The sequence below is a fragment of the Amblyraja radiata genome, chromosome 15 (assembly GCF_010909765.2).
Source record: "Amblyraja radiata isolate CabotCenter1 chromosome 15, sAmbRad1.1.pri, whole genome shotgun sequence".
NCBI lineage: Eukaryota > Metazoa > Chordata > Chondrichthyes > Rajiformes > Rajidae > Amblyraja > Amblyraja radiata.
The window spans coordinates 8985914-9012686 of NC_045970.1; the positions used below are offsets into that span (position 1 = coordinate 8985914).

The 26773-nt window shown below is 42.1% G+C and overlaps 1 protein-coding gene across 1 annotated transcript in view; it reads left to right on the forward strand.

Moving 5' to 3' along the window:
• The window catches only part of LOC116981653 (coiled-coil and C2 domain-containing protein 2A-like), a 182031-nt gene that overhangs the window by 4242 nt on the left and 151016 nt on the right, over positions 1 to 26773 (forward strand). Inside the window, exons 4-6 of the mRNA XM_033034740.1 lie at positions 1275 to 1412; positions 11523 to 11732; positions 26284 to 26438. Of these exons, the coding sequence (XP_032890631.1) occupies positions 1275 to 1412; positions 11523 to 11732; positions 26284 to 26438 (503 nt within the window). The remainder of the gene's footprint in view (positions 1 to 1274; positions 1413 to 11522; positions 11733 to 26283; positions 26439 to 26773) is intronic.

Here is a 26773-nt window from a genome sequence, read left to right on the forward strand (position 1 = left end):
CACATTATCTTCACTGGTGGCTGTGTCAGTTTTTTTCTGCATAATACATTGCAGCAAAATAGTTTGTTGACTTGGTATGTTTTCTGTATTTTTATCTCGTACACCTTCCAATGCAGTGTCTTGTCCCAATGGAATTGACACCAAATTATTTGATGCAGATGATAGCAAAACCAGACATGGATCAAATCTTTCTTATGCTTTGGGTCACTAAGCTGAATGCTGTTCACTAGCTAGGATTTGACCAATTTTCTATTCAATTAATTTCCAATCAAATCAGATATTATACGTGATACAATCAAGCCATAAACAAGAACAAAAGATATAGCAAAGAGAAAAATACCAGAGTGGTTGAATATAGTTTCTTTAGCATTGGAGAATATCAGTTCCAGAGAAAAAAATGTCTATTGTCCGCAATGAGGTAAGTTGCGAAAATGGGACTGTACTCTAAGTTATGGAATGACTGTTCAGAGGTCTGATAAAAGAGGGGAATAATCCATTCCCGAGCCTGGTGGCACATGCTTTCAAGCTTTCGTATCTTCTGCCAGACGGGAGTGGGGAGATAAGGAAATTACCAGGGTGGAAAAGGTCCTTGACCTCTTTCTTGAGGCACTGTGAAGTGTAGGTGCAGTCAATTGTCAGGACCCTAGTCTGTATGATGGACTGAGCTACATCCACAAGGTATTGTATCAAACTTAATTCAAAGCAATATAATTTGAGATTTCTTCTTGCAGCCTTTCTTACCAACGGCCTTCAAATAGGTATTTTCACCAGTTCACATATTCTCATGATAGAGCAGGTGGTTGCTCAGCTTACATGGCTCCTAGAGTACTCCTATCACTCCCCATCCTTATTCCTTTCCTCTTTTGCTTCGCCCACTCCAATTTTGCTTCCACCTACCTTTACTTGGGAATAATCAATTAACCTATCGCCCAGCAACATTTAGGATGCAGGAGGAAACCAGAGGACCTGGGCCTGTACCTATTCTTTTTTAAACACTTGTTTGTGACTATTGTCTCAGAAGATATAGCATGTGAGTTGATAATAAATGTTATCTCTACATTTGTTGTTATTTTACAATCTGACTACTTGATTCCAACAAATGATTTGAAACGTATCAGGATATTTACTATCTTTTAAAATCAGTAACTGAAAATTCAAAATGTCAAACATAATTTGCTGATTTTATCCAGCACTTTTAGAGAAAGTTGGGAGTCGTGATTATATATTGTAAATAACAAAATTATTATTTTTTCCCATTATTTATAATGTAACAGAATAAATGCTGGTTTGGAGAAGATGGGAATATAATCGCATTACCAGATCCAATTAAGCTTCCCTGGAATAGTAGACAATCACCACCAAATCGCAATGCGGATGACCCTCAACCAGGTCTGGAAACTGTGTATAGGAAGGTTTGTAATTACCTCCTTTCCTGGTGGTACAGATTTCAAATTACAGGATATAAAAAGATAATAAATACTGTTTGGAAATTAATTTGACATTAGTACCTGTATATCAGTCTGAAGAAGGGTCCTGACCCCAAGCGTCAACTAGCGATGTTCTCCACCCGTGGTTGTCACTTGCGGGTAGAGCACCAAGGCAAATTCCATGTATGTGAATACTAGGCCAATAAACTTATTCATTCATTCATTCAGATGCTGCCGGAGCCGCTGAGTTGCTTTGTGACCTTTTGTTTAAACCATCATCTGCAGTTCTTTGTTTTTACTATCAGCGATCATGTTGGTTAGGGTTTCTACTTGTCATGTTGCTACATTGAAGGGATTGTATCTGTTGGATAGGTGATTTTGCTTAATGTGAAATATTTAATGCTGGAATATGCCTAATGGAGGTCCTGTGACATAGGTGATAGTGAAATCATCAGGACATTACTGTTTAACTGTGAGTTTATGGGCAGCACAATTTACAAAGCAGCTTGCTTTGTGATGAATGTAAGGCACAGTAAAGTCGGAATTGTAGCTTAGTCTCATTTGGGTCAAGCACAACCTTTTTTTACATCTTTGGCCATTTAATGGAATGAATAGCATTTTTTTACATCTTTGGCCATTTGATGGAATGAATAGCAATCCTATCGAGAGTTAAGGAAAAGATATGGAACTAGAAATTCTTCTGCTCTCAAATAGATGTGCTCAATTGTATAGTGGCACTGTATAGTTGGCCCATGTGGCACTGTATAGGTAACCAATGTTGATTTACCCTTGCGATACTAGCACATGGTTTTTAATCCCACTTCTCATGTAACAATGTTTACATATTTTCACTGCCTGGTTAATTTTACATTGCTCATAATGATGGATCAGATGCTTATTTACTTTAGTTTTAGTTTAAAGATACAACATGGAAACAGGCCTTTCAGCCCACTGAATCTACACCAACCATTGATCACCTGTCCACACCAGATCAATGTTATCCAAATTTTGCATGCACTCCCTACACGTTAGAGACAATTTTACAGAGGCCAATTAACCTATAAACGTGCAGGTCTGAGGGATGTGGGATGAAATTTGAGCACCCGGGTGAATCCCACATGGTCACAGGGTGAATGAGCACCCAAGGTTAGGATTAAACCTAGATCTCTGGTACTATGAGGCAGCACCTCTACCTGCTATGCCACTGCTCCGTCGGAACTTTGATCATCTAAATGTAGAGCAACGTAACAGGAATGTAAAGGTCAAAGAGGGGGAAGAACATCTAAAGTGTGTTCAGGAGAACATTCATTGAGGAATGTGACTGGACTAGGCTCTGGGAAGTCGCTGTGCTCAGCCAGAGGCCGTTAGCTGCAAGAAGTTGTGCAAATAGGCATAAATTATATAAAGTACTTTCGACACTGTCATAAAACTTCATAATAAGTAATTTAATAAGAATACATACAGGAACCACATACATAGGTACTGTAGGCTCGAAGTCCTAGATTAAACTGAAAGCATGGCTGCTCACATTCCACAAGATGGCACGATGGAAACCCGATATAGATTAAGGATCGGGTCAGCAAGAGCAAAACCAGACATGGATCAAATCAGCAATAGTGATTGATCTACATCCTCTTTCTTAGGCTTTTGCCCATATGCTAAATACAAGCATGCAAAGACATAATATATAAGGATATAAAGTTAACTATCATCTATGGGGAAGGAGGATGCAATATGAGTAATGTCAGTTACAGTTATTTAGAGTCCAAGATCTGCCTCTCGACAAAGTCTTTGTATCTTAACACAGGCTTGCAGACCCATCCTGCATGTGTTCGGTACAGCCCCTCAGCAGTACTCTTTACAGTTGATGCTGCCATAGGTACAAACTTCACAAGGAGTTTCTTAGCAGGCGATGACTCGACCAGCACAGGTTTCACGGGGGACTTCTCCACAGGCCTTGCAGGAGATTTTACCATCAGCACGGTCTGCTGTCACATGTCCATCGTTTAAACAATCGTATCCATCCTCTGATCCAGGGGGATTTGCCAGAAGGAGCTCTTGGCATCTAACACAGAGAATACTGCTGCCTAACCCATGTGGGCAGCTACTTCCTCCACAGTACGCATGGGGTGATGGGGCCTTTTGAGTGTGGTGTTTGGGTCCTTCGGATTAATACATATGCAAATTTCCTGTTTATTCTTCTTTGTAGCAGCCACCATCGAGGACACCCAATCGGTGGGTTCTGCAACGGTTGTGATAACTCCCAATGTCACTATTCTGTCCAGTTCGTCTTTGACCCGGTCCCGTATGGCAATGGGTACATTGTGAGCAGGACGAACCACGGATTGCATCTCTGGGTCTAAAGTCATAGAGTAGGTTATTGGTAGCTTACCTGGCTCCTCAGTGAAAAGATCCTGGTAATCCGTAAAAATACATTGTGTAGGATCAGGAATTGGAATTAGTTGATGCACAGCCTTGCTGAAGGAAACCAGTCCCATAACTTTGCAAGCATCGTGGCCCAAAAGTGGTACGACCTTGCTGTCAACAAAATAAAACTCCAGCTTGTATGATTGCTCCCCTAGATGGCACTGCAGCTTTACAATACCAACCAGGTTAAGTTCACTCCCACCATACGCCACGAGAGCAGTACTGCAAGTTTTTAATTGCTCTGTATTCCGAACATAAATAAAGTCCTCGTGAGACAGAACATTACATTTCGCTCCAGTGTCGATCTTCATTTCAATCGCATTGTTGTTTACCTTCACGGTGGCCATGAGCTCACTATTTTGCACATTTTGTCTTGCAATGGAATGTGTTTGCAGAATCGCGCCATCCACTTTAGGCTTATCAGTGCTGCTATCAGATAAATCAGACACAGGTTCGGCCTGTAGCAAATTCACGGATTGTTTGGTCTTCTCTCTGCTTGGCTGAGATCTGCAACATCTCCAGAAATGGTTGCGCCTTTGCAACCATAGCAAATTTGGCCAAAAGCGGGGCAACTCTCCCTTCTTGCAACATGAGAACCACTGCAATGTGTGCACCTTGTAATAAATCTTCTCACAGGCTTATCAAACTGTCCTTGCACAGTTATCTCTTGCTTCGGTCGTCTAGGAAACAAAGCCTGGACACTATTAATTCCCATGGTGGAATGCTTTGCCTCTGTTAGCGTTCTGGCGTGACGAACAGACAGCTCGTAATTTTCGCAGACAGCGAAAGCCCTATCCAAATTTATGGCAGGGTCACGGACAAACTTCCTTTTTAGTTTGTCATTAATAAGACTGCACACTAATCTGTCTCTAATAAACTCATCCCGTAGCTCACCAAATCTACAGCTTCCAGCAGCTCTTTTGATTGCACACACAAATGATTCAATAGTCCCACCCTTATTCTGGCTTTGTGAGAAGAACTTCACCCGCTCGATGAGAGGATTGGCCTGAGGGTCACACAGCTGTCGAAACTTTCTTGTGAGACATTCCGGGTCATCGGCTGATTCAGCAGGGGTAACGACCGCTGCTGCATCATTGGCAGTTGGATGAGTTATTTCATCTGCATGCACAAATTGTTGCGCGCGTTCGTAAGCTTCATCTCCTGCGAGGTTGAGGAGCATGTTAGCACGGGCCGCCGCCGGCTTATCATAATAAGGTGCAGCAATGAAGACATTATACTGTTGCTCAAAGATACGCCATTGCTCTCTGATTCTGCTATCGATGATGAGTGGGTCCAGTTTTCGGAAAGCTTCAGCCATACTTGAGACTGTAAAAAATCGTATAAACAGCAGCCAAAGTCGATCCGAAGTGTTACTTCTAACACCATGTATAAAGTACTATTGACACTGAGTTATAAAACTTCATAATAAGTACTTTATTAAGAATACATGCAGGAACCACATGCATAGGTACTGTAGGCTCGAAGTCGTAGATTAAACTGAAAGCATGGCTGCTCGCATTCCACAAGATGGTATGGAGATCTCTCCTAGTGGCGGCATGCTGTAAGGTTGCAAATTCGTTTTGCTCCCTTAACTTTTAACTTGTACTTACCACTCTTTCAATGTTACTTGTTATTACTTGACTTCAAGGCACGGTCTAACTTTTCTTAAAGTGTTGATAACACTTTTATATGTCTTAATCGTGTAAAGGATGGAAACAAGAGGGAAAGGAGGCTCTCCAAGGAAGGAGCGTGGGAAAGGCACAGCTTCTGACTCCAGTATCTTAGAAGCAATATCGAAAATGAACGATGAACTGAAAAATGAAATGAAAACAAGATTTTGCAGTTTGGAAGAAATGATGAAAGGAATTTCGAGCAAATTGAAGGAAGTTCAAGACAAGCTGCTTATGTTACAAGATGAATCTCGTGAACAGAAGGAACAAATTGATAACTTGCGAACCCTGGGCCAGGAGAGGGATTTGAAGATTGAAAAACCGGAACGGAGAATTAATTGAAATACTCGGGCACTCCAGCAATACAAGATTAAAAATATGGATCTGGAAAACAGAAGCCGTCGACTGAATTTGCGAATTGTTGGTTTGCCGGAAGTTCAAGAAGGAGATAATGTTATAAAATTTGCTTCTAAAATGATAAAGGAGACTTTCAACATCGAGCACTATGAAAACCTTCAATTTTTGGATAACGCACACAGGATTAGGAAGAAATCTGGTCCCCAAGATAAACCGAGACATTTGATTGTTCGGTTTCACTTGTTGCAGATGAAGGAGAATATTCTCCAGGCAGCAAAAAAGTTGGGCATGGTGCAATATGAAGGATGCAAGTTTTGGTTTGTTCCTGATTATAGTTACGAGCTTTTGGAATTAAGAAAGTCTTTCCACAATGCAATGTCTGAGTTGTTTAAGAAAAAGTTGCGCCCTGCCTTACTTTATCCAGCTAGATTGCGTATACGACTCTTTAATGGTAACATTCGATTTTTTAACAATCCTCAAGACGCTTCCAGCTTTCTGGAGGCTTATGAGGGTGAAGTTGCGACCGGGAGCAATTGATAGCTGATTAAGTTATAATTGGAGATTTACTGTTCCTATTTTGACAATATATCGTTTTGTAATGATTAAGAATTTAATTGGATGAGGTTTTTTTTTATTTACTTTTTAGAATTTTAGTATGATGGTATCAAACAACAACTTTTACCTTCTCTAAGATACTGTTAATTTAATGTAATGGTATATAGATATTAATTTTTAAGATTTTCTTTGTGAGCTTTTCTATTTTTAAAATTGAAGGGATTTTTTTTCCTTCCCCTGTCTTTAGACAAATTAAGTGAACGCAGTTGTTGTTTTTCATATTTTGACCTTGGATAAATAATATGAAGTAGCTCTTGTGTCCCACTGCTAAAATGTCCTTTTTTAACCATAACATTAATTTTGTTTTGGCTATTGAGTGGCAAATATGCTTTATTTTTACGTTGGGTGCTGTCGTTAGGAGAGATGGGAGTAGGGAAGGGATTAGGTAGCGTACTGACTGTGTACTGGTCAGTTTCGGGCTTTGCATGGGTGGGGGGGGTCTTTTGCTTTCAGCTTAGCTTTTTTCATCTGTGCAGAATCTGAACTACAAAAATGTCTGAAATGTCGACACTTCTGGCTCCGCCCTAGATTTTTCTTCTTCCAGTATCATGAACTATTATGCTTTAAGAAATTAACCCTTTACATTCCACATGATTTTTACAAACAATATGGATAAAGCTATTAACTTCCTTTCATGGAATGTGAATGGTCCCATTAAGAGGAAATTTAAAAAAAAATTATTCGTAGACTAAATGCTCAGATTATCTTTGTTCAGGAAACTCATGTAAGGCAAGACGACAATCAACGATTTTTCAAGTTTGGAGGGGACAGCAGTTTCATTCAAATTCACAGGCTAAGGTGAAAGGAGTCTCTATTTTTATTGATTCCTCAATTCCGTTTGTTCATTATGAAACCATTTCTGATCTATATGGTAGATTTTTGGTGATTACTGGTGTACTTCATAACCAAAAAGTTGCTATGGTGAATGTTTATGCACCAAATATTGATCACCCTGAGTTTTTTAAACAGTTAATTGCATCCTTTCCTAATTTAAATGAACACTTTTTTAATAATGGGTGGAGATTTTAACTGTTGTTTGAACCCCTCAATGGACAGATCTGCATCTGATCATGTGCTTCCAAATAAATCAGCTAGTTTTATCAATTCTTTTTTACTTGACTGGAATGTTAGAAGTCTGGAGAATCTTACATCCAAATGACAAATAATTTTCTTTTGTCTCTCATGTATATCATAGTTACTCTAGGATTGACTACTATATAATAGATTCTCGGCTAGTTTCATCGGTCACTGCATGTGAGTATGATGCAATAGCTATTTCTGATCATGCACCATTGAAACTATCAATTGAACTACCTGATTCCAAGTTTAGTGCTAAACAATGGCAATTTAATGCTACTTTGCTTCAAGATTTAAATTTTGTTAATTTTATTAAAGATCAGATTGCTTTTTTCTTCTTAACAAATTCTACTGAAAAAATATCCAATGGTGCAGTCTGGGATGCTTTTAAGGCATATATTCGTGGACAAATTATTTCATACTCCACGGGATTAAAAAAACAAACTCAAAATGAAATACGTATATTGGTTGATGAGATTAAAGAAATTGATTAAAAAAAAAATTATATATAAGTTTTCTTTTAAACTTTTAACTATATTTACATAGAGACAGGGAGGTCTATATTCAATGTGTATTTTGACACTGGACAGGTTATACCTATTATTAATGTAACCCTGATCCCTATGTATCAATATCATTGTTATGTTTATCATTGTTCTTTTTTGTTGTTGTTTTGTTTTTGTTTTTGGGAAAAAAAACTAGTAAAAAGATTTTAAAAGAAAGAAAGAAAAAGATGGTATGGTAGAAAATCATGGATTACAGATCGGGTCAGCAATAGCAAGACCAGACATGGATCAAATCAACAATAGTGATTGATCCATATAAATGACATAGGCAGATAAAGAGATGAGGTCCTGCAGAATGAATATAGGTAGCTAGGCAAAAGGTTAAAACCACAACCTCATAGGTGGTATTCTCCAGTTACACCGGGTGCCACATGCTGGTGAATATAGGAATATAGGATCGATGAATGTATGGCTGAGCAGGTATGGTGAGGGCGCAGGGAGCAAGGAAAGACTGTTGGATTAAATTGAATTTATTTCAATGTTAGATCCTGACAGGTAAGGCAGATGAATTTGGGGAATGGACAGGTATGTACGGCTGGGATGTTATAGCCATTACAGAAATCTGGCTAAAGGAGGGAAAATATTGGCAGCTAAATGTTCCAGGGTACAGGTGCTGCAGGCGAGATAGAGGTGGGTGCGAGAAAGAGAGGGTAGAGTTGTTTAATAAATTAAAGTTAATATCACAGGAGATGACATTACTGAAGGATCATCCATTGAGTCTATGTTGGTGGAGGTGAGAAATGAAAAGGGGATGATCACCTTTTTGGGATTATACTATAGGCTCCAGAATACTTAACGGGAATTAGAGGAACAAAAATGCCAGGAGTTTGCAGCCAGCCTCAAGACTAATCGAGTTGTCATAGGTCAGAAGTCATAGGAGCAGGATTAGGCCATTTGACTCCTCGAGTGATTTCCGCCATTCAATCATATGTTTTCCCCTCAAACCCATGCTCCTGCCTTCTCCCCGTAACCTTTGACACCTTACTAATCAAGAACCTTTCAATCTCCGCTTTAAAAAATACCCAATGACTTGGCCTCCACAGCCGTCTGTGGCAATTAATTCCACAGATTCACCATCCTCTGACTAAAGAAATTCCGCATCTTTACCTTTCTAAAGGTACGTCCTTTTACTCTGCGGATGTGTCCTCTGGTCCTAGACGCTCCCACTAGTGGAAACCCTCTTCACATCCACTATCCAAGCCTTTCACTACTTGGTAAGTTTCAATGCGGTCCCTCCCCCCCACATCCTTCAAAACTCCAGCTAATACAAGCCCAGAGCTGTCAAATGCTCATTGGACTTTAACCCAATCATCCCCGGGATCATTCTCGTAAACCTTCTCTGGACACTCTCCAATGCCAGCACATCCCTCCTCAGATATGGAACCCAAAACAAGTCACAATGTAGACTAGGACTGCCATAGTACCAAAAGCTTAGATGGGATGGTATTTGTCAAATGTGTTTGTGAAAGTTTCCTTAGGCAATATGTAGAAAGCCCTACAACTTGGCCTACCTTAGTTTAGTTTAGTTTAGAGATACTGCACAGAAACAGGCCCTTCGGCCCACCAAGTCCGTACCAACCAGCGATCCCTATACGCTAACACTATCCGACACACACTAGGGATAATTTACAATTTTACCAATCCAATGGCCCTACGAACCTGCACATATTTGGAGTGTGGGAGGAAATTGGAGCTCCCGGAGAAAAATCACGCAGGTCACTGGGAGAGCTTACAAACTCTGTACAGCCAACACCCATTGTCGGGCTCAAACTCAGGTCTCTGGTGCTTTAAGGCAGCAACTCTATCACTGCACCATTGTGCCGCACCTACTGTTAGGGGTTTGCGCATAGCAAGTGAATGAAGTGTAAGTGGGTGAGCCTTTTAAGACCAATGACCACAGTCTATTAGCTTTGAAGTAGTTATGGATAAGGACAGGGCTGATCCACAAGTTAAAGTTCCAAGCTATGGTAATGACATCTTTGATGGTATTAAACAGGAACTTGCAAAAGCTGCTTGAAGTAGGTTGTTTTCTGGCAGAAGGACATCCAGGTAGTGGGATACTTTTAAAAGGGTGACAGTGAGTTCAGAGTATGTATGTTACTGTTAGAGTGTAGGGCAAGGCAGGTAGGAGGAAGGAATCCTAGATAATGAGAGAAATTGAGATAGACACAAAAATGCTGGAGTAACTCAACAGGACAGGCAACATCTCTGGAGTGAAGGAATAGGCGACGATTTGGGTCGAGACTCTTCTTCACACTGTGAGTCGGGAGAGAGAGACAAGAAATATGGAAGGGTAAGATGTGAAATGACAAATCAACTCGGACAATGTTCAAGGAAATGGAGAATGGATCATTGTTAGCTGAGAGTAAGTGACAATGAGGCATACAATCAGTAACATTTAATTACGAGGACAGTGAAACTAGTCGGAGAACTAGGATGGGGGAATGACTGTGAGTGAAAGTAAGGGTTACTTGAAGTTAGATAAATCAATATTCATACCGCTGGGTTGTAGGCTGCCCAAGCAAAATATGCCCAAGGAATATGACCAAGGATTGGCATTGAGGCTCTGATCAGGAAAAGAAGGAGGTATAGGTCAGGCAAAAGCAAGTAGACATTTAGAGTTCGAGTTGATGATTGTTCGGTCACATTATTATTTAGATAGTTTTGGAAAGGAAATATATATTCTGGATTGTAATTGTGCATGATCTCTTTCAGGATTTCTGTTTCCAAATAAATCCGTTGTAAAAAATGTGTAGCATTTTTGCTAAGTGCTATTTTGTGTTCATTAATAGACTTTTGAGATGTAATAAGGCACTTTTATTATGTATGAAAATGCTAATCTGAAATTCAAATATAGTAAATGATCAAAATATAGCGGAAAATAGTTTTTTACATTATAGTATAATTGAATATTCGGTGTGATATGACGAGAATCTCCCATCTTTTTCATGTACTCTATGAGCAATGCCCTACTCTTTGATTGGCATTTCCAGACCTGCAACCTGAAATTTCACTGGCTGAATCACTCTACAGAATTCTATACATTGGGTCAACTGAGATGTAAATGTACTGCAGCAGATTATCCATTTGGCATCCAGAATTTGGAAATTGGTTAAGCCTTCTACTAGCTGGATTGAACAGCAATAGGGAACAGCTCTGGACACCTGAACTCATGGTTCAACTTCTGAATTTCTGACATGGATAATAATATTACCAAATAAACTAAGCTAACACTTCATAAATCATGGAGAATCATCTAAACACCTAGACTAATGGTGTTTAAAATACTCCATTCCATGTTGAATTTCTTTAATATGATTACAGAGTACTTTTTTGTTTAGTAACCTTGACTTGAAATTATTCTGTTTCTATTGTTTTTACAGGCAATAGTTAGTGAACTTGTAATTGATATAGCTGGTAATTTTAAGGAGATTTCTCAAATCTATCAGCTGGATATCAATATTGCAAGTTTGTGTTTTATTCATCATCCTTTATTCAGCAGAGAACATGTTTTGGCTGCAAAGCTAATGCAGCTTCATGACAATTACCAACAGAGGCAAGGAAAAAATATCAGCCAGCTCTTGATTGAGAAGGTAAGTGGCATTGTTATAATAATAAACATGAGTTATTTAATATTTCTATCTACTATGACATTGAAAATAACCCAGCAGTATCATCAGTTTTTATAACATTTTAAGGAATAATGACCTTTAGTAATTTTACATATAATGCCTTTAATTTAAGATGCTTCATTTGATATTAACATTTGATTAACAGTGTAAAAGCTACACTACACTGGACTCCAGAGATGCTGCCTGGTCCGCTGAGTTACTCCAACAGTTTGTGTCTACCAACACTTTCAAAGGCCCACTTCATGAGGATGGATTTTATAATATTAGCATTAGTAAAATCACTTGTCTAATTCTGAATAGAAGATGACAACTGAACAGTGAGGTCTAAAGAGAAAAGGAGGACCAGTGTGAGAATAATAAAGATAAATGCTTAAAAATGATTAAAAACATGAAAGTCTCATTTGAATAAGGATGGCTCATTGCTATTTTAGTTCCCAGTATTGTATTTTAATGGTACATGAGTGTGCATGTTGCACACCTCAATTCTGTGTGACTAATGGGCCAAATGTCCTGCCACATTATTCCTCAAAACCATTTAAGTTTCCACACCACTCATCATTCAATTTCAGTGTGCTTCCTCATATCCTGTTTTCTTGATCATGTTCTGCCACTGAATTCTTAAGAAAAGCATCAGAAAATGCTATGGACTCAAATGCATACGTGCCATTTATGATGCATTTTTTGATAATCCTCCTCAAAACGCAGTTTATAATTTCTGCAGATAATGTTTCCTCGGAAGAACTTATTTTTTCCTATCACCAATAGAAGTAATTCCTGTATCAAAAGTGCGTACTCAGAATCATAAACCTACATTTGTCAAGATATTGCCTGAATAGGAAGGAGTACTTCAGTTATGGAGAGGGATTGGGTTGACTGGGCTTGTTTGAGCTACAATGAAGGAGGTTGAGGGATGACCTGATCGAGGTATACAAAGTTACACAAACCCGCAGAGATAGAAAGAAAATCATAATATTTTTTTCATGTTAGGAGCATCAAAAACATGATCAGATCGATTTAAGGCAACACGAAGAAGATTCAGAGTGGAATTAACGAGAACGTTTTATTTTACACAGAGTGTGGTTGATATCCAAAAGAGGATGTGAAATCAGATACAATTACTGAATTTAAGAGATATTTAGAGAGGCACTTGTGTAGGCATGGTATGGAAGAATATAAACCTGATGTGGCAAATGGCATTAGTGAAGATGGGCAAAGAGATTGGTATGGATGTCATAGACCAATGGATCTATTTCTGTGCTGCACAATCCCATGACGATTATGATTGTGGGGATTTAGGCCTAATGCACTCTTTTTACTGGGATGGCCAAAGTCACTAAAAGCACCGTAATTCCGATCAAATTATTGTCTTGCACATTTTGCTCTGCTAAATGTAATTGCTCTTTCATAGATCTTTATTTACATGTATTTTAATTTTCAACTAATAATTATTTTAACCTTTTCTTGTACATCAGAATCTTTCTATTCTTTACCCTTCAATAATGCATTGATATAAAATTCCCTGTATTGTACCACAATTTTCTATGCATCTCTTAATCTTTCAACATCTGTACTTTTTTTTGTTAGACTTGTGTGTTATTAGAACATTTTCATTTTTGTGTATATACATTTATGTATACACATTTTGACAAACCTTCACTTATCGATTAATCTCTGGAATACACTGCCCTTAGTCAATCTCCCGTTCAGAGCTTTCCAAATAATTGTCAACCCTGTGTTGCTGTTTATCAAATAACATTCCATCTGTTCCACGACATTTCCTCTCACTTTATGGATGTGAACTTCTTTTCAGAAGCCTGTATAGTGGGACATCTTATTGACAGAAGTATTAAAATTGTTAATGCTGTATCTATTGCTGCATCCCAGATCTGTCCTTAGATCTTTATTTTTAATATGTGCCCACCACATTAAACAAGTTGCAAAAACACTGTACAGATTTCATATTTATACTATCAACATAAAAAGCCACAACTTCATCCATTTCAACATTTGGTTTTTAGTTGTCAGATTGCTTTGTGACATGCAGAGCCAAAATGAAACTTATTTTCTGTGCTGATGAGACGAGTCATTGAGAAATTATAGAACATGTACAAAAATAGGGAAGGCTGAAATAAATATTGGCATAAGGAAAGAAAAATTGACCTGGGAGTTCAGGTGAGCAACCAAGCTTGCATAGGAGTTGGGTAAGACATGTCAAAAGGACGTATGATGGCAGAATACCAAAACAGCTACTTTATGGGGAGATGGCTGAGGGCAAACAATCAGTGGTGGACAGAAAATGAGATTCAAAGTTTCTTAGAACATCCCTGAAGAGTTTCCACATTAATACACACATTAATACACTACAATGAGCAACAAGCATTAGATTGTTCTGTTTAGCATACCAACTTGAAAAGCAATGCTCATATGAGGATGCTGGAATGGAAGAAGCAAAGAGGAATTGAGAATCTTGAAAATCAAGAATCCTTGGTGTTACAGATTCCCTGCACCTCCCTCCTGCGTGGAAGAAACTATTGAGCCTGATCAGCCATTTAATTGACCATCTCTGTAATATATTATAACATAGACCGAGTGACAAACACCAGCAAACCATGTTACATGTCACCATCTGATATGATTTCATTGACTTCAGGATACTGTGTGCAAGTGCACTAATGCATTTGCACACTGTAATGTTTTCTTGATAAATATGTTGGTCCTGCTTAAAAGATTAGTTTAAAATTCCATGTCATACTTGACTAATAAATAATTCTTTAAGTTAGGGCACTATATTAAGACTTAAGGGCCTGTCCCACTTAGGCGAGTGCAGGAGACTCTGCGCTCGCCACATGGTGGCCACCTGTTCACTGGTGGTCTCTGGTGAGTCTCCTTCATGGTCGCGAGGAGTTCCCGCATTCTGGGAACTAGTTGCGGCCTCAGTATGGTCGCCACAAATTTTTCAACATGTTGGACAATTTTCTGCGACCAAAAATTGGTCGCCATGGAGAAAATCGATACTTTTGTAGTCGTAGGTGCAGTTGTAGTGGGGTCGTTATGTAGTTATGGGTAGTCGAGGTACTCATAGGTAGTTCTGGTTAATTGCCTTTGCTGACCGGGCATTTTGATTGGCTCATTGGGGGAAAAAAACGCAAGCATGAGTTTTCAGAACCAAGAATAACCGACCGGTAATGTTAAATGCCCGCCAAACTTCACAGCTGTGTATCTCTGGCTTATTAAAAGATGTCTGGCTTCTTAAAAGTGTCTCCAATCCTTTTCTCCCCCGTCTCCCCCCTTTTCCCCTCCCCCCTCTTTTAAAGGATTTACCGTACACTGTGCTAGCCGTCTTAACCTTCACGTTCATCGCGGTGTGACTGCATCACCTTGGCTTTGCACCACGTGAATTTCAGACAACGCTCCCCCGCTTTCCCTGGCCCCCGCCTTTGCAATGTGTTTGTGTGTGTGTGTTCCACTCTGACACTCGCCATTCCAGTTCCCGGATTTTTAGGCGAATGCCGCAAACTTGACAGTCGCAGGCAGTCCGCTGAAAAATCGCCTGTGGGACAGGCCCTTTATGCATATCTAATTATAGAGGAAATATAAAGCTAATTAATACCAGCATTTGGTTATGGAAATAAAGATAATGGAACAAACTGTGCCTACCTCTGTCACCCATTCGCTGTCAAGTGTGCACAGATCTTCTGTGGCTGCCTAGAAATGCAGAAAATGAAGAAGGGCTGGAAATTAAATCAATTCAAAAATGAAAAATGTTTTGTAAAACCATGTAATTAAATTAATTTAGAACTGCGTTCAATTTACATAGTCATCTGTTTTTCCATAGCTGAAAACCTTAAATAATATGATAATGAGCATGGAGGTAAATTCCATAAATCACAGTAGAATTGAAGATATAAAGAAGCAAATAGGGTAAGTATCCCAATAGCTTATGTTCTTCTCTGTTGTGTTTTCTTAGGAAGGTTTAATTTTGCTGTTGACTTCTGGTTCCACAATCTTATCATTAATTATTGTGTGTGCATAATATTTCTTAACATATTCAAATAAGTCTGAAGTGAAGATATTTTTAAACATAATTTTTATTTAATTTCAATTTTATTCCCACAAGCTTTTGAAACTAAGCATCAAATTAAATAATTCCTGGAGGCTTTGTTCTACTACTGGTCCCTCTCTTTATCATCTGATATATTCCTGTTGCCAGCTCTCACACACTGATGGCTCTTAACTTTTTATCTAAGACTTTTTGACTACTTGCTATATTTGCTATTTCTTATTTTACCTGAAACTGCTAGTAGAAATTAATGGATTATTATGTGGATGCTGTAACAAATGAAACCAAAGGGGAATTAAAAAAAACAACATATGCTAGAAATCTAAAATAGCTGGTCTTCAAGGCTGACAAAGAAACTTTGCTCTGAAACATTAGCTCTGTTTCTCTTTCCACAGAAGCAGACTGATCTGCAGTGTATTTTCAGCAATTTCGATTTTATTTCCAAAGGGTATCACTGGAGGTCAACTGTTCTGAAATGAAATCCATTGGCAAAATCCTGTCTTGCAAAAATTCCCCTGCATTATACTCGGGAGTCTTATCCTACACCATTCAGAGTTCCCAGCCTAGAAAAAGAACGTTTTCTGAATGAGAATCTTGCTTAAGAATAACTATACTTTTTGTTATCTAAATATTTCTGAATATATAAAATGAAAGCCTAAATCCAATTGTTAAAACTATGAAAAAAATGCTCACAGATTTGACAGAAAATGATGTTCCATACGAGTTCTGCTTTCAGTCAGTGGTTATCAGAGCATGTGAAACATCAGGTGTATATTGCTTGAAGCCTAGTCATCACTGAGGCTTAGTAGTTGAAAGATGTCTTCTGGGTGCAGAATATCAGCTTAATAATTGCTCCAGATTTGGCTCAGTAAATGTGAGGGTGACAGATGACAACTCTGGAAGGTGGTCCTTCCAGCTCAATTTGCGCTGAAATGAAACTGGCAAGGGCAAGAAAGAACGCTCCTTAGACAAAGCGATGGATGGAATATATTTGGCACTAAAGGAGGGTGAATAATCTACTGTAGATCTGCTAGCTCTCTGAAGCAGCAATCTTTGTAGTTCTATTCTGACTATACAGTGCATTCAGAAAGTATTCAGATCCCTTCACTTTTTCCACATTTTGTTACTCCAATCATATTCTAAAATTGATTAAGTCCATTTTTTAAAATCATCAATGTACACACAATACCTCATAGTATAAAAGCGAAAACAAGTGTTTTGGGTAGCAAAAACAGGAAGGCAGATTATTATCTAAATGGTGTCAAGTTGGGAAAAAGGGAAGTACAATGGGATCTGGGGGTCCTTGATCTGTTCTGTATTTATGCCTACAATATTCTGTTTTGCTGCAGCAAGCAAGAATTTCATTGTCCTATCTTACACATTACAATAAAACTCTCTTGACTTGACTTGACTTCATCAGTCAATGAAAGTAAGAAAGTGAATGGCATGTTGGCCTTCATAACAAGAGGAGTTGAGTATAGAGCAAAGAGGTTCTTCTGCAGTTGTACAGGGCCCTAGTGAGACCACACCTGGAGTATTGTGTACAGTTTTGGTCTCAAATTTGAGGAAGGACATTCTTGTTATTGAGAGAGTGCAGCATAGGTTCACCAGGTTAATTCCCGGGATGGCGGGACTGTCATATGCTGAGAGAATGGAGCGGCTGGGCTTGTATTCTCTGGAGTTTAGAAGGATGAGAGGGTTTCTTATTGAAACATATAAGATTATTAAGAGTTTGGACACGCTAGAGGCAGGAAACATGTTCCCGATGTTTCAGTTCCAGAACCAGAGGCCACACTTTAAGAATTAGGGGTAAGCCATTTAGAACGGAGATGAGGAAACACCTTTTCACACAGTTGTGAGTCTGTGGAATTCTCTGCCTCAGAGAGGCCGGTTTTCTGGATACTTTCACGAGAATGCTAGATAGGGCTCTTAAAGATATGGGGAGAAGGCAGGAACGGGATATTGATTGTGGATGATCAGCCATGATCACGCTGAATGGCGGTGGTGGCTCGGAGGGCTGAATGGCCTACTCCTGCACCTATTGTGTTTTGTCTATTGTTTAGATATTTTTGCAAAGTAACTAAAAATAAATAATTGAAATATCACATTTACATAGGTATTCAGATCCTTTGCTATGACACTCAAAATTAAGCTTTGATGCATTCAGTTTCCATTGATTATCCTTGAGATGTTTCTACAACTTGATTGGAGTCCACAAGTGGTAAATTAAATTGATTGTACATGATTTGGAAAGGCACACACCTGTCTATATAAGGTCCCACAGTTGACAGTGCGTCAGAGCAAAAACAAAGCCATGAAAACGAAGGAGTTGTCTGTAGACCTTCGAGACAGGATTGTGTCATGACACAGATCTGGGGAAGGGTATAAAACAATTTCTGCAGCATTGCAGGTCCCGAAGAGTATAAAGGCCTCCGTCATTCTTAAATGGACGAATTTTGGAACCACCAGGACTCTTCAAAGAGCTGGCCGCCCGGCCAAACTGAGCAATCGAGGGCGAAGGGCCTTGGTCAGGGAGGTGACCAAGAACCTGATGGTCACTCTGACAGAGCTACTGAGTTCTTCTGTGGAGATGGGAGAAACTTCCAGAAGGACAACTATATCTGCAGCACTCCACCAATCAGGCCTCTATGTTAGAGTGGCCAGACGGAAGCCACTCCTCATTAAAAGGCACATGACAGCCCGCTTGGAGTTTGCCAAAAGGCACCTAACAAGATTCTCTGGTCTGATGAAACCAAGATTGAACTCTTTGACCTGAATGCCAAGTGTCATGTCTGGAGGAAACCAGGCACCCACTCATCACCTGGCCAATACAAGACCTATGGTGAAGCATGGTAGCATCATGCTGTGGGGAAGTTTTTCAGAGCAGGAACTGGGAGACTAGTCAGGATCGAGGGAAGGATGAACGGAGCAAAGTACAGAAAGTCTGAAGAAGGGTTTTGGCCCGAAACGTTGCCTATTTCCTTCGCTCCATAGATGCTGCCTCTCCAGCATTTTTGTCTACCTTCGATTTTTCATAATCTGCAGTTCCTTCTTAAACAAAGTCCTTGATGAAAACCTGCACCAGAGCGTTCAGGACCTCAGACTGGGGCAGAGGTTCACATTCCAACAGGACAACGACCTTAAGCACACAGCCAAGATAACGTAGGAGGGGCTTTGTGACAAGTCTGTGAATGTCCTTGAGTGGCCCAGCCAGAGCCCGAACTTGAACCCAATTGAACATCTCTGGAGGGATCTGAAAATAGCTGTGCATCGACGCTCCCCATCCAACCTGACAGAGCTTGAGAGGATCTGCAAAGAATAAGGGAAAAATTACCCAAATACAGGTGTGCCATGCTTATAGCGTCATACCCAAGAAGACTTGAGGGTGTAATCGCTGCCAAACAAAATACTGAGTAAAGGGTCTGAATACTTATGTAAATGTGATATTTCAGTTATTTATTTTAAATTACTTTGCAAAATTTTCTAAACACCTGTTTTCACTTTTTTATTATGGGGTATTGTGTATAGATTGCTGATAAAAAAAATTAATTTAATCCATTTTAGAATAAGGCTGTAACGTAACAAAATGTGGAAATGTGAAGGGGTCTGAATACTTTTTGAATGCATTGTAAATACTATATCGCTATGATTTTTAGCCATCTTACTCACCATCCTCCTCTCCTCTAACTGCCCCAAGGTTTTTTCCGATCGGTGAAATAATAAAAATGTTATGAATGTTTAAAAAATCGTGAGATCAGCAGATTGGTCTTCTCACCTGTCACTCACCATGATGATGGTCACGCCCCTTCCAGGGGTCCAGGAGAATAAAGCCCCGGAAGCCGGACATGAGTCAGTCACTCTGGAAGACCGTGAGTGAGAGTTGAGTCCAGAACTGTGATTCTATGCCATGTGTGAACTGAACTGAACTGTCTGTGCTGTGCTGATTGAACTGTGCCTGCCCCGTGAGTGAATTGAGTTGTGCCTGCCCCGTGTGTGAATTGAACTGTACCTGCCCCATGAGTGAATTGAGCTGTGCCTGCCCCATGAGTGAATTGAACTATGCCTGCCCCATGAGTGAATTGAACTATGCCTGCCCCATGAGTGAACTGAATTGTTAGCCCTGAACAGTGCTTGACTTGAAATGTAATGGATTGGATTGTTGACCCTGCACTGTGCCTGACTTGAAATGGAATGGATTGGATTGTTGGCCCTGCACTGTGCTTGACTTGAAATGGAATGGATGGATTGTTGGCCCTGCACTGTGCTTGACTTGAAATGGAATGGATTGGATTTTTGGCCCTGCACTGTGCTTGACTTGAAATGGAATGGATTGTATTGTTGGCCCTGCACTGTGCTTGACTTGAAATGGAATGGATGGATTGTTGGCCCTGCACTGTGCTTGACTTGAAATGGAATGGATTGGATTGTTAGCCCTACACTATGCTGACTTGAAATTGAATGGATTGGATTGTTGGCCCTGCACTGTGCTTGACTTGAAATGGAATGGTTTGGATTGTTGGCCCTGCAGTGTGCTTGACTTAAAATAGAATGGATTGAATTGTTGGCCGTGCACTGTGCTTGGTCCAAAGGTCCCGCTCACTCCAGAAGCCCCGCACACTCCTTAAGTCCTGCTCACTCTGGAAGTCCCGCTACAGCTGTGTGAGTAGATTCAAGAGAGTTTTACTGTCATATATATGTTGTGTGTCTGTGTGTGTGTGAGAGTGTATGTGAGTGAGTGTGTGTGAGTCAGTGTGCGTGTGTGTGAGATGGAGGGTGGCTGTGAGTGTGTGTGAGATGAAGGGTGCCTGTGTGGCTGTGAGTGTGTGATGGATTGTGTGTGTGTGGCTGTGTGTGTGTATGTGGCTATGTGTGTGGCTGTGTGTGTGTGATGGTGTGTGTGTGTGTGATGGTGTGTGTGTGATGGAGGGTGTCTGTGTGTGAGTGATGGATTGTGTGTGTGTGTGAGATGGAGGGTGTGTGTGTGTGTTAGAGGGTGTGTGTGTGTGTGTGATGGAGGGTGTGTGTGAGTGAGCCCACCAGCCGTGAGTCAATTGCCAGCCCACCAGCCATGAGTCAATTGCCAGCCCACCAGCCATGAGTCAACTGCCACCTACCAGCCGTGAATGAGTGAGTGAACTGCCAGCCCACCAGCCGTGAGTGAGTGAGTCAACTGCCAGCCCACCAACCATGAGTGAGTGAGTCAACTGCCAGCCCAACTTTGGCCTACCTGAAACCACTCATTTAGGCCCACAAGGCCATTATTAGCCCAGAAACCAGTCCCTTTTGCCCACCATGCCCGTATTAGCTCAGGAGGAGCATTTTGGCCCAGGATAAGTCCAGAAAAGGAGCCTTTCATTGAGACTCCACTCAGATTTTTTTTAACACCCTTCGGCCCATCAGGCCTGTACTAGCCCAGGAGGACTTCCTTCAGCCCATCAGTAAGTATTCCCCCTGTAAGTATTATACCTCACCCCAGTATTTTTCTCCCTCCTTTCATTGACTCCCTGTGAGATCCATGCCAGGATAGACTTTCCTCCTTCATTGCTGTGATCTGCAGAAAAAAATGAAAAATGTCTAAAATTGAGTATCCACCCTCTCCACCTTCTCTCTCATAGAGTCTCTCAACTGTTTGGGGCAGAATTTCTGGCAGTTTCTGAGCTGCCAACCCACCAACCCTGAGTGACTGAGCTGCCAGCCCACAAGGCCTGAGTGACTGAGCTGCCAGCCCACCAGACCTGAGTGACTGAGCTGCCAGCCCACCAGGCCTGAGTGACTGAGCTGCCAGCCCACCAGACCTGAGTGACTGAGCTGCCAGCCATCCAGCCCTGAGTGACTGAGCTGTCAGCCCACCAGGCCTGAGTAACTGAGCTGCCAGGCCTGAGTGACTGAGCTGTCAGGCCTGAGTGACTGAGCTGCCAGGACTGAGTGACTGAGCTACCAGGCCTGAGTGACTGAGCTGCCAGCCCAATAATCATTCGGCCCACAATGTCCATACTAGCCCTCTGGAAACCAGTCCCTTTGGACCACAACACCCATACTAGCGCTTCAGAAAGCCCACCTCAGCTCCCCCCCTCCCCATTGGCCACCAATATTGGAATTGGTGGAGAGGTGGAATATTGCTTTGGGGAACCAGCCCTCCCGTGTGAACATGAGACCCAACGGGTCCCACTTAGTCTAGTACTATTACTAAAACTCTCATCTTGACCACTTCCGGTTTGCTTTTTAAAAAATGTGCGCAAAAACAGTACCCTTTATCGCTAGGATTTTTTCGCCAACTTACTCACCGTTCTCCTCTCCTCCAAGCGCACTAAGTTTTGTTCTGATCGGTGGAACATTACAAAGGTTATGAAGGTTTAAAAAATCGTGAGATCAACAGATTGGTCTTCTCGCCTGTCGGTCACCCGCTGGAGAATAAATGCCCGGAGGCGGGGCTGAGTAAACAAGTGCTGATTGAGACCGCAAGAGTGAAGTCAGGAAAGCCGCTGCGTGGAGTCGGGAAAGCCGCTGCGTGGAGTCGGGAAAGCTACTGTGTAGAGTCGGGAAAGCCACTGTGTGGAGTCAGGAAAGTTGCTGTGTGGTGTCAGGAAAGTTGCTGTGTGGTGTCAGGAAAGTTGCTGTGTGGTGTCAGGAAAGTCGCTGTTTAGTGTCGGGAAAGTCGCTGTGGTGTCGGGAAAGTCGCTGTGTAGTGTCGGGAAAGTCGCTGTGTGGCACCGCGGCTGGTGGGTCCCCACCCACACACCCCCTCCCCTCCACACCCCCCTTTCCCCCTTCCCCCTTCTCCCCCTTCCCCCTTCCCCTCCTCCCCACACACACCCCTTCTCCCCTCCCGCTCCTCCCCACACCCCCCCTCCCCCACACACACCCACACCCCCTTTACCCCTCCCCGTTCCTCCCCCCACCCCACCCCACCCCCACATCACCTCACCCCCACAAACCACCTCACCCCCCCACACCACCCCAACCCCCCACACCACCCCACCCCCCACATCAACCCACCCCTCCACACCATCCCACCCTCCCACACCACACCACTTCCCCACTCCATCCCACGCCACCACCTCACTCCCACGCCACCCCTCCCCCCATGCCAGCCCCTCCCTTACCCCAAGCCACTCCTCCCTCCCCCTAAGCCACCCCCTCCCTCACCCCCACCCTAACCCCTCCCTCCCCCCCATGCCACCCCCTCCCTTCCCCCCCCTCCCTCCCCCCCACGCCACCCCCTCCCTCCCACCAAGCCACCCCTCCCTTCCCCCCACGCCACCCCTCCCTTCCCCCCACGCCACCCCCTCCCTCCCGCATGCGGCATCCTTCCTCCCCCACACCACCCCCTCCCTCACCCCAACGCCACCCCCTCCCTCCCCCCTATGCCACCCCCTCCCTCCTCCCCACGCCACCCTCCCTCCCCCCAAAGCCACCCCCTCCCTTTCCCCCCCCTCCCTCCCCCCCACGCCACCCCCTCCCTCCCGCATGCGGCATCCTTCCTCCCCCACACCACCCCCTCCCTCCCCCAAAGCCATCCCATCCCTCCCCCCACGCCACCCTCCCTCCCCCTAAAGCCACCTCCCTCCCCCCTATGTTACCCCTCCCTCCCCCCACGCCACCCCCTCCCTCCCCCCATGTGACATCCTCCCTCCCCCCTACGCCACCCCCTCCCTCCCCCCAAAGCTACCCCCTCCCTCCCCGCATGCCACCCCACGCCTCCCCCTCCCTCCCCCGCGCCACCTTCCCTCCACCACACCACACCACCCGCACACCACCTCCTCTCGCACACCACGGTGGAATATTGCATTGGGGAATGGGTTGCATTGGGGGACCAGGCCTCCCGTTGTGACTGGGACCCAACGGGTCGAACTTAGTCTAGTATACTATTAAAAGTCTCGGCTTGTTTCTATCTGTGTGTTTGTGTTTGTGATTGCGATTGTATCTACGCCAAAACGGTACACGGTAGCGCTAAAATGTTTGCAGAACCGTAATCAGCCTTTTCCCGTTGTCGATCTTGTCAAGTTTCCTTCACATTTGATGTTATATTTCACAAGTCCGATAACGATGAGGAGGTCTATTGGGAGGAGGTGGCTGATCTGGCACTCTGAGGATGTCCGTCATTCTGGGGCTGTTGAAAACATCTTGTCCGTCAACATCTCAATCTGGTTTGGGAACATCTCTGCCCAGGACAGGAAAGCTCGACAGAGAGTAGTGCGTTCGGCCGAACGCACTATGGGAACAACACTCACCCCCCTGCAGGACCTGTACAACAGGAGGTGCAGATCCAGAGCTAGCAAAATTATGGGGGTCCTCTACCAACCCAGCAACGGACTGTTCCAGCTGCTACGGTCAGGAAAGCGCCTCCACTGTCACGCTATGAAAACAGAGATGATGAGACTAGGTATGTTACAATATTTACCTTCAGCGGCGCTGCATTTCTGCCACTGGCCGTGTGCGTGATTTTAGCGCGTTTGAGGGGGGGGCGGGGTTAAAATGCGGTTTTCTCACTCCTGGTCCTGGATTATATTTTGTTGGAGTGCAGGTTTGGGCTGAGGAATCGTTCCGACGGCCGTTCTGTGTGTTTTTTATAAAGATTCGCCCGACAAGTTATTCGCTGGAGTGATTATAAAATCAGCTTCTAAAGCCGTCAACGCCGACAACGGGGACGGATTTTACGTAGGGGACAGGTAAAAGAAAGTAGTTCATTTTTATGTATAAAAATGTTTCTTAAGATGCATTTAATTCACATTTTAAGTAGCGAAACGGTGATTTTCCCCCCCCCGAACGAACCGGCAGTGTATTTGCTGCCGATACGGGTTTAAATCCACTGCAACCGCAACATTCCAATTGATCGCGTTCCAGAAAAGCCCACTCGCAAGCTGATTTAAATGGCCCTTAATTTACAGGTATTAAACATTAAATTCCTTCCATTTGGCCTATAAACCCATGACAATGAGATTTAAAAATTATGTTATATTGTGAATTCTTGTGTGAATGTTATTTGGACACTTAGGCTATTTAATGTTAATCTATTCTTAAGAAATGGATAGATGTTTAGATCTAGTAATTAAATTTTGTAATTAGCTACAATTAGGTAACTAACTAATTATATGCTTTAATTTCAAGTAATCTAAGTAAGATTGTTTCATATTTGTTTCAGAATGCTTCAATCTATAATAATTGAACATTTATTTCAGTTCTCTTAATTTTTAAGAAAGTTATGGGCTTTTGACTGTTCTCGATCACAGCTTTTGTGTTAAGTCAATGAAAAAGCAATAAGGAACAAGATGCTAATTTCCGAATATGAAAATGGCCATACCTTTTTTAATACTGAAGATATGAAAGTGAATTAGGTGTCAAATGAAACTTCTTTTTATGCTTTATCTGATGGGATAAATTACAGACTTGATTTTTAAAATCTCAAAATTTTGTAACATTGCTAATGAGACAGAGTTTCTTATCTCACCAGGGACCAATTTACTGATTTACTGTTGTGTTGTGGCTTTTTTAATAATTTTTTTTCTAAAATGTAAATACTGGTTCTGTTCTATTCTGTTCTGTGGTTCTGTTGTTTTTGCACAATCCGCAGGCATTGCCACTTTCATTTCACTGCACATCTTGTATGTGTATGTGACAAATTATCTTGATTTGACTTGAAGTTATTGATATTTACAAGTTTAAAAAAGCCAACTTTGAGAAGAATACCTGTGACTCTGCTCTGGCAGTTGCAGCGATGACGTCACAATGGGAACTCACAGTCCCCCGACATTTGAAACAATGTTGCCATCATAGAACACTTAGTTGTGCTCCTGACAGCACAGGTGGGGGAGGGGCCAGGGAATTGGAATTGGAAGTGCTGGGGGAGGCAGGGGAAGTGCAATTGGAAATGTTTAAAAGTCCAGTGCTGGGGGAGGCAGGGGAGTGGTGGAATCATACATTGGGGAATGGGTTGCGTTGGGGGACCAGGCCTCCCGTCTGACAGGGACCCAACGGATCCCACTTTCTCTAGTGTTTTATAAAATCTATTTTTGTTCGGAACACTCTTCAGCGGTTTCACACACTGCATTATTCACCCTTCCACTTGAACTTATCTCTGGACCTGGCTATGACCAAAATTCAATTGGCCCAAAAGGTGAACAGCATCAGCAGCCTTGAGCCATTCCTCCCATTTGCTTGATTTATTGTGAGACACCGGACCAAATTTGGTCGAATTGTCAATCCGCAACTTCTGCCTGCTCCTAAATTGTACCTCGTTTAAGAGATGAAGGAATTTAGGCATCAATGCTTTTCACTGCTCTAGTTTTCAGTTCATCTACTTGAATGTGAGAATGCAATTGGATCAACAGAGAAACGTCATAAAATGCATGCAGGAATGGATTAAGGAATAAATGAGCAGAGTACAATACAGCTCACAATACAGGAATTTATGAACCATAGGTTGGACATATGCTGTACTAAATATTTATATCCTTCATGTATTTTAGGGAAACAAAGCGGCTTCTGAATGTGGAAAAGGAAAAAGACCGCACCCTTCTTACAAACATTTTGAATGTCTGGAAACAAATAAAAGGTTTGAGAAAAATGGAGAAGTGCATCCATACACCAATAAAGCTCCAAGTGCAAAAGTAAGTTTATTTTACAAATATTCATCCTGCTCATATCTGGTTCCATGTATTACCTTATTTACTTATCAAATCCTAGTACCTGCAGACTCTTTTGCCTCCACTTATCACCTTGCAGCCTCTGTCTCTATTTCCACCCACTTGACACCATCTGTGCTTTTTTTCTCTCCCTCTATCTGTCTCCACCAGCTGCTGCCTCCCAACTCCATTCTTCCACCCCCCACTGAACCATCCCCCACCTTGCCTCGATCTGCAGATTATCTTCTGCCTCATCTGGTTTTGCCTATTGTCTGGCAAAGCCAACCTCATCCCATTTACACACCTCTATACACTTGCTA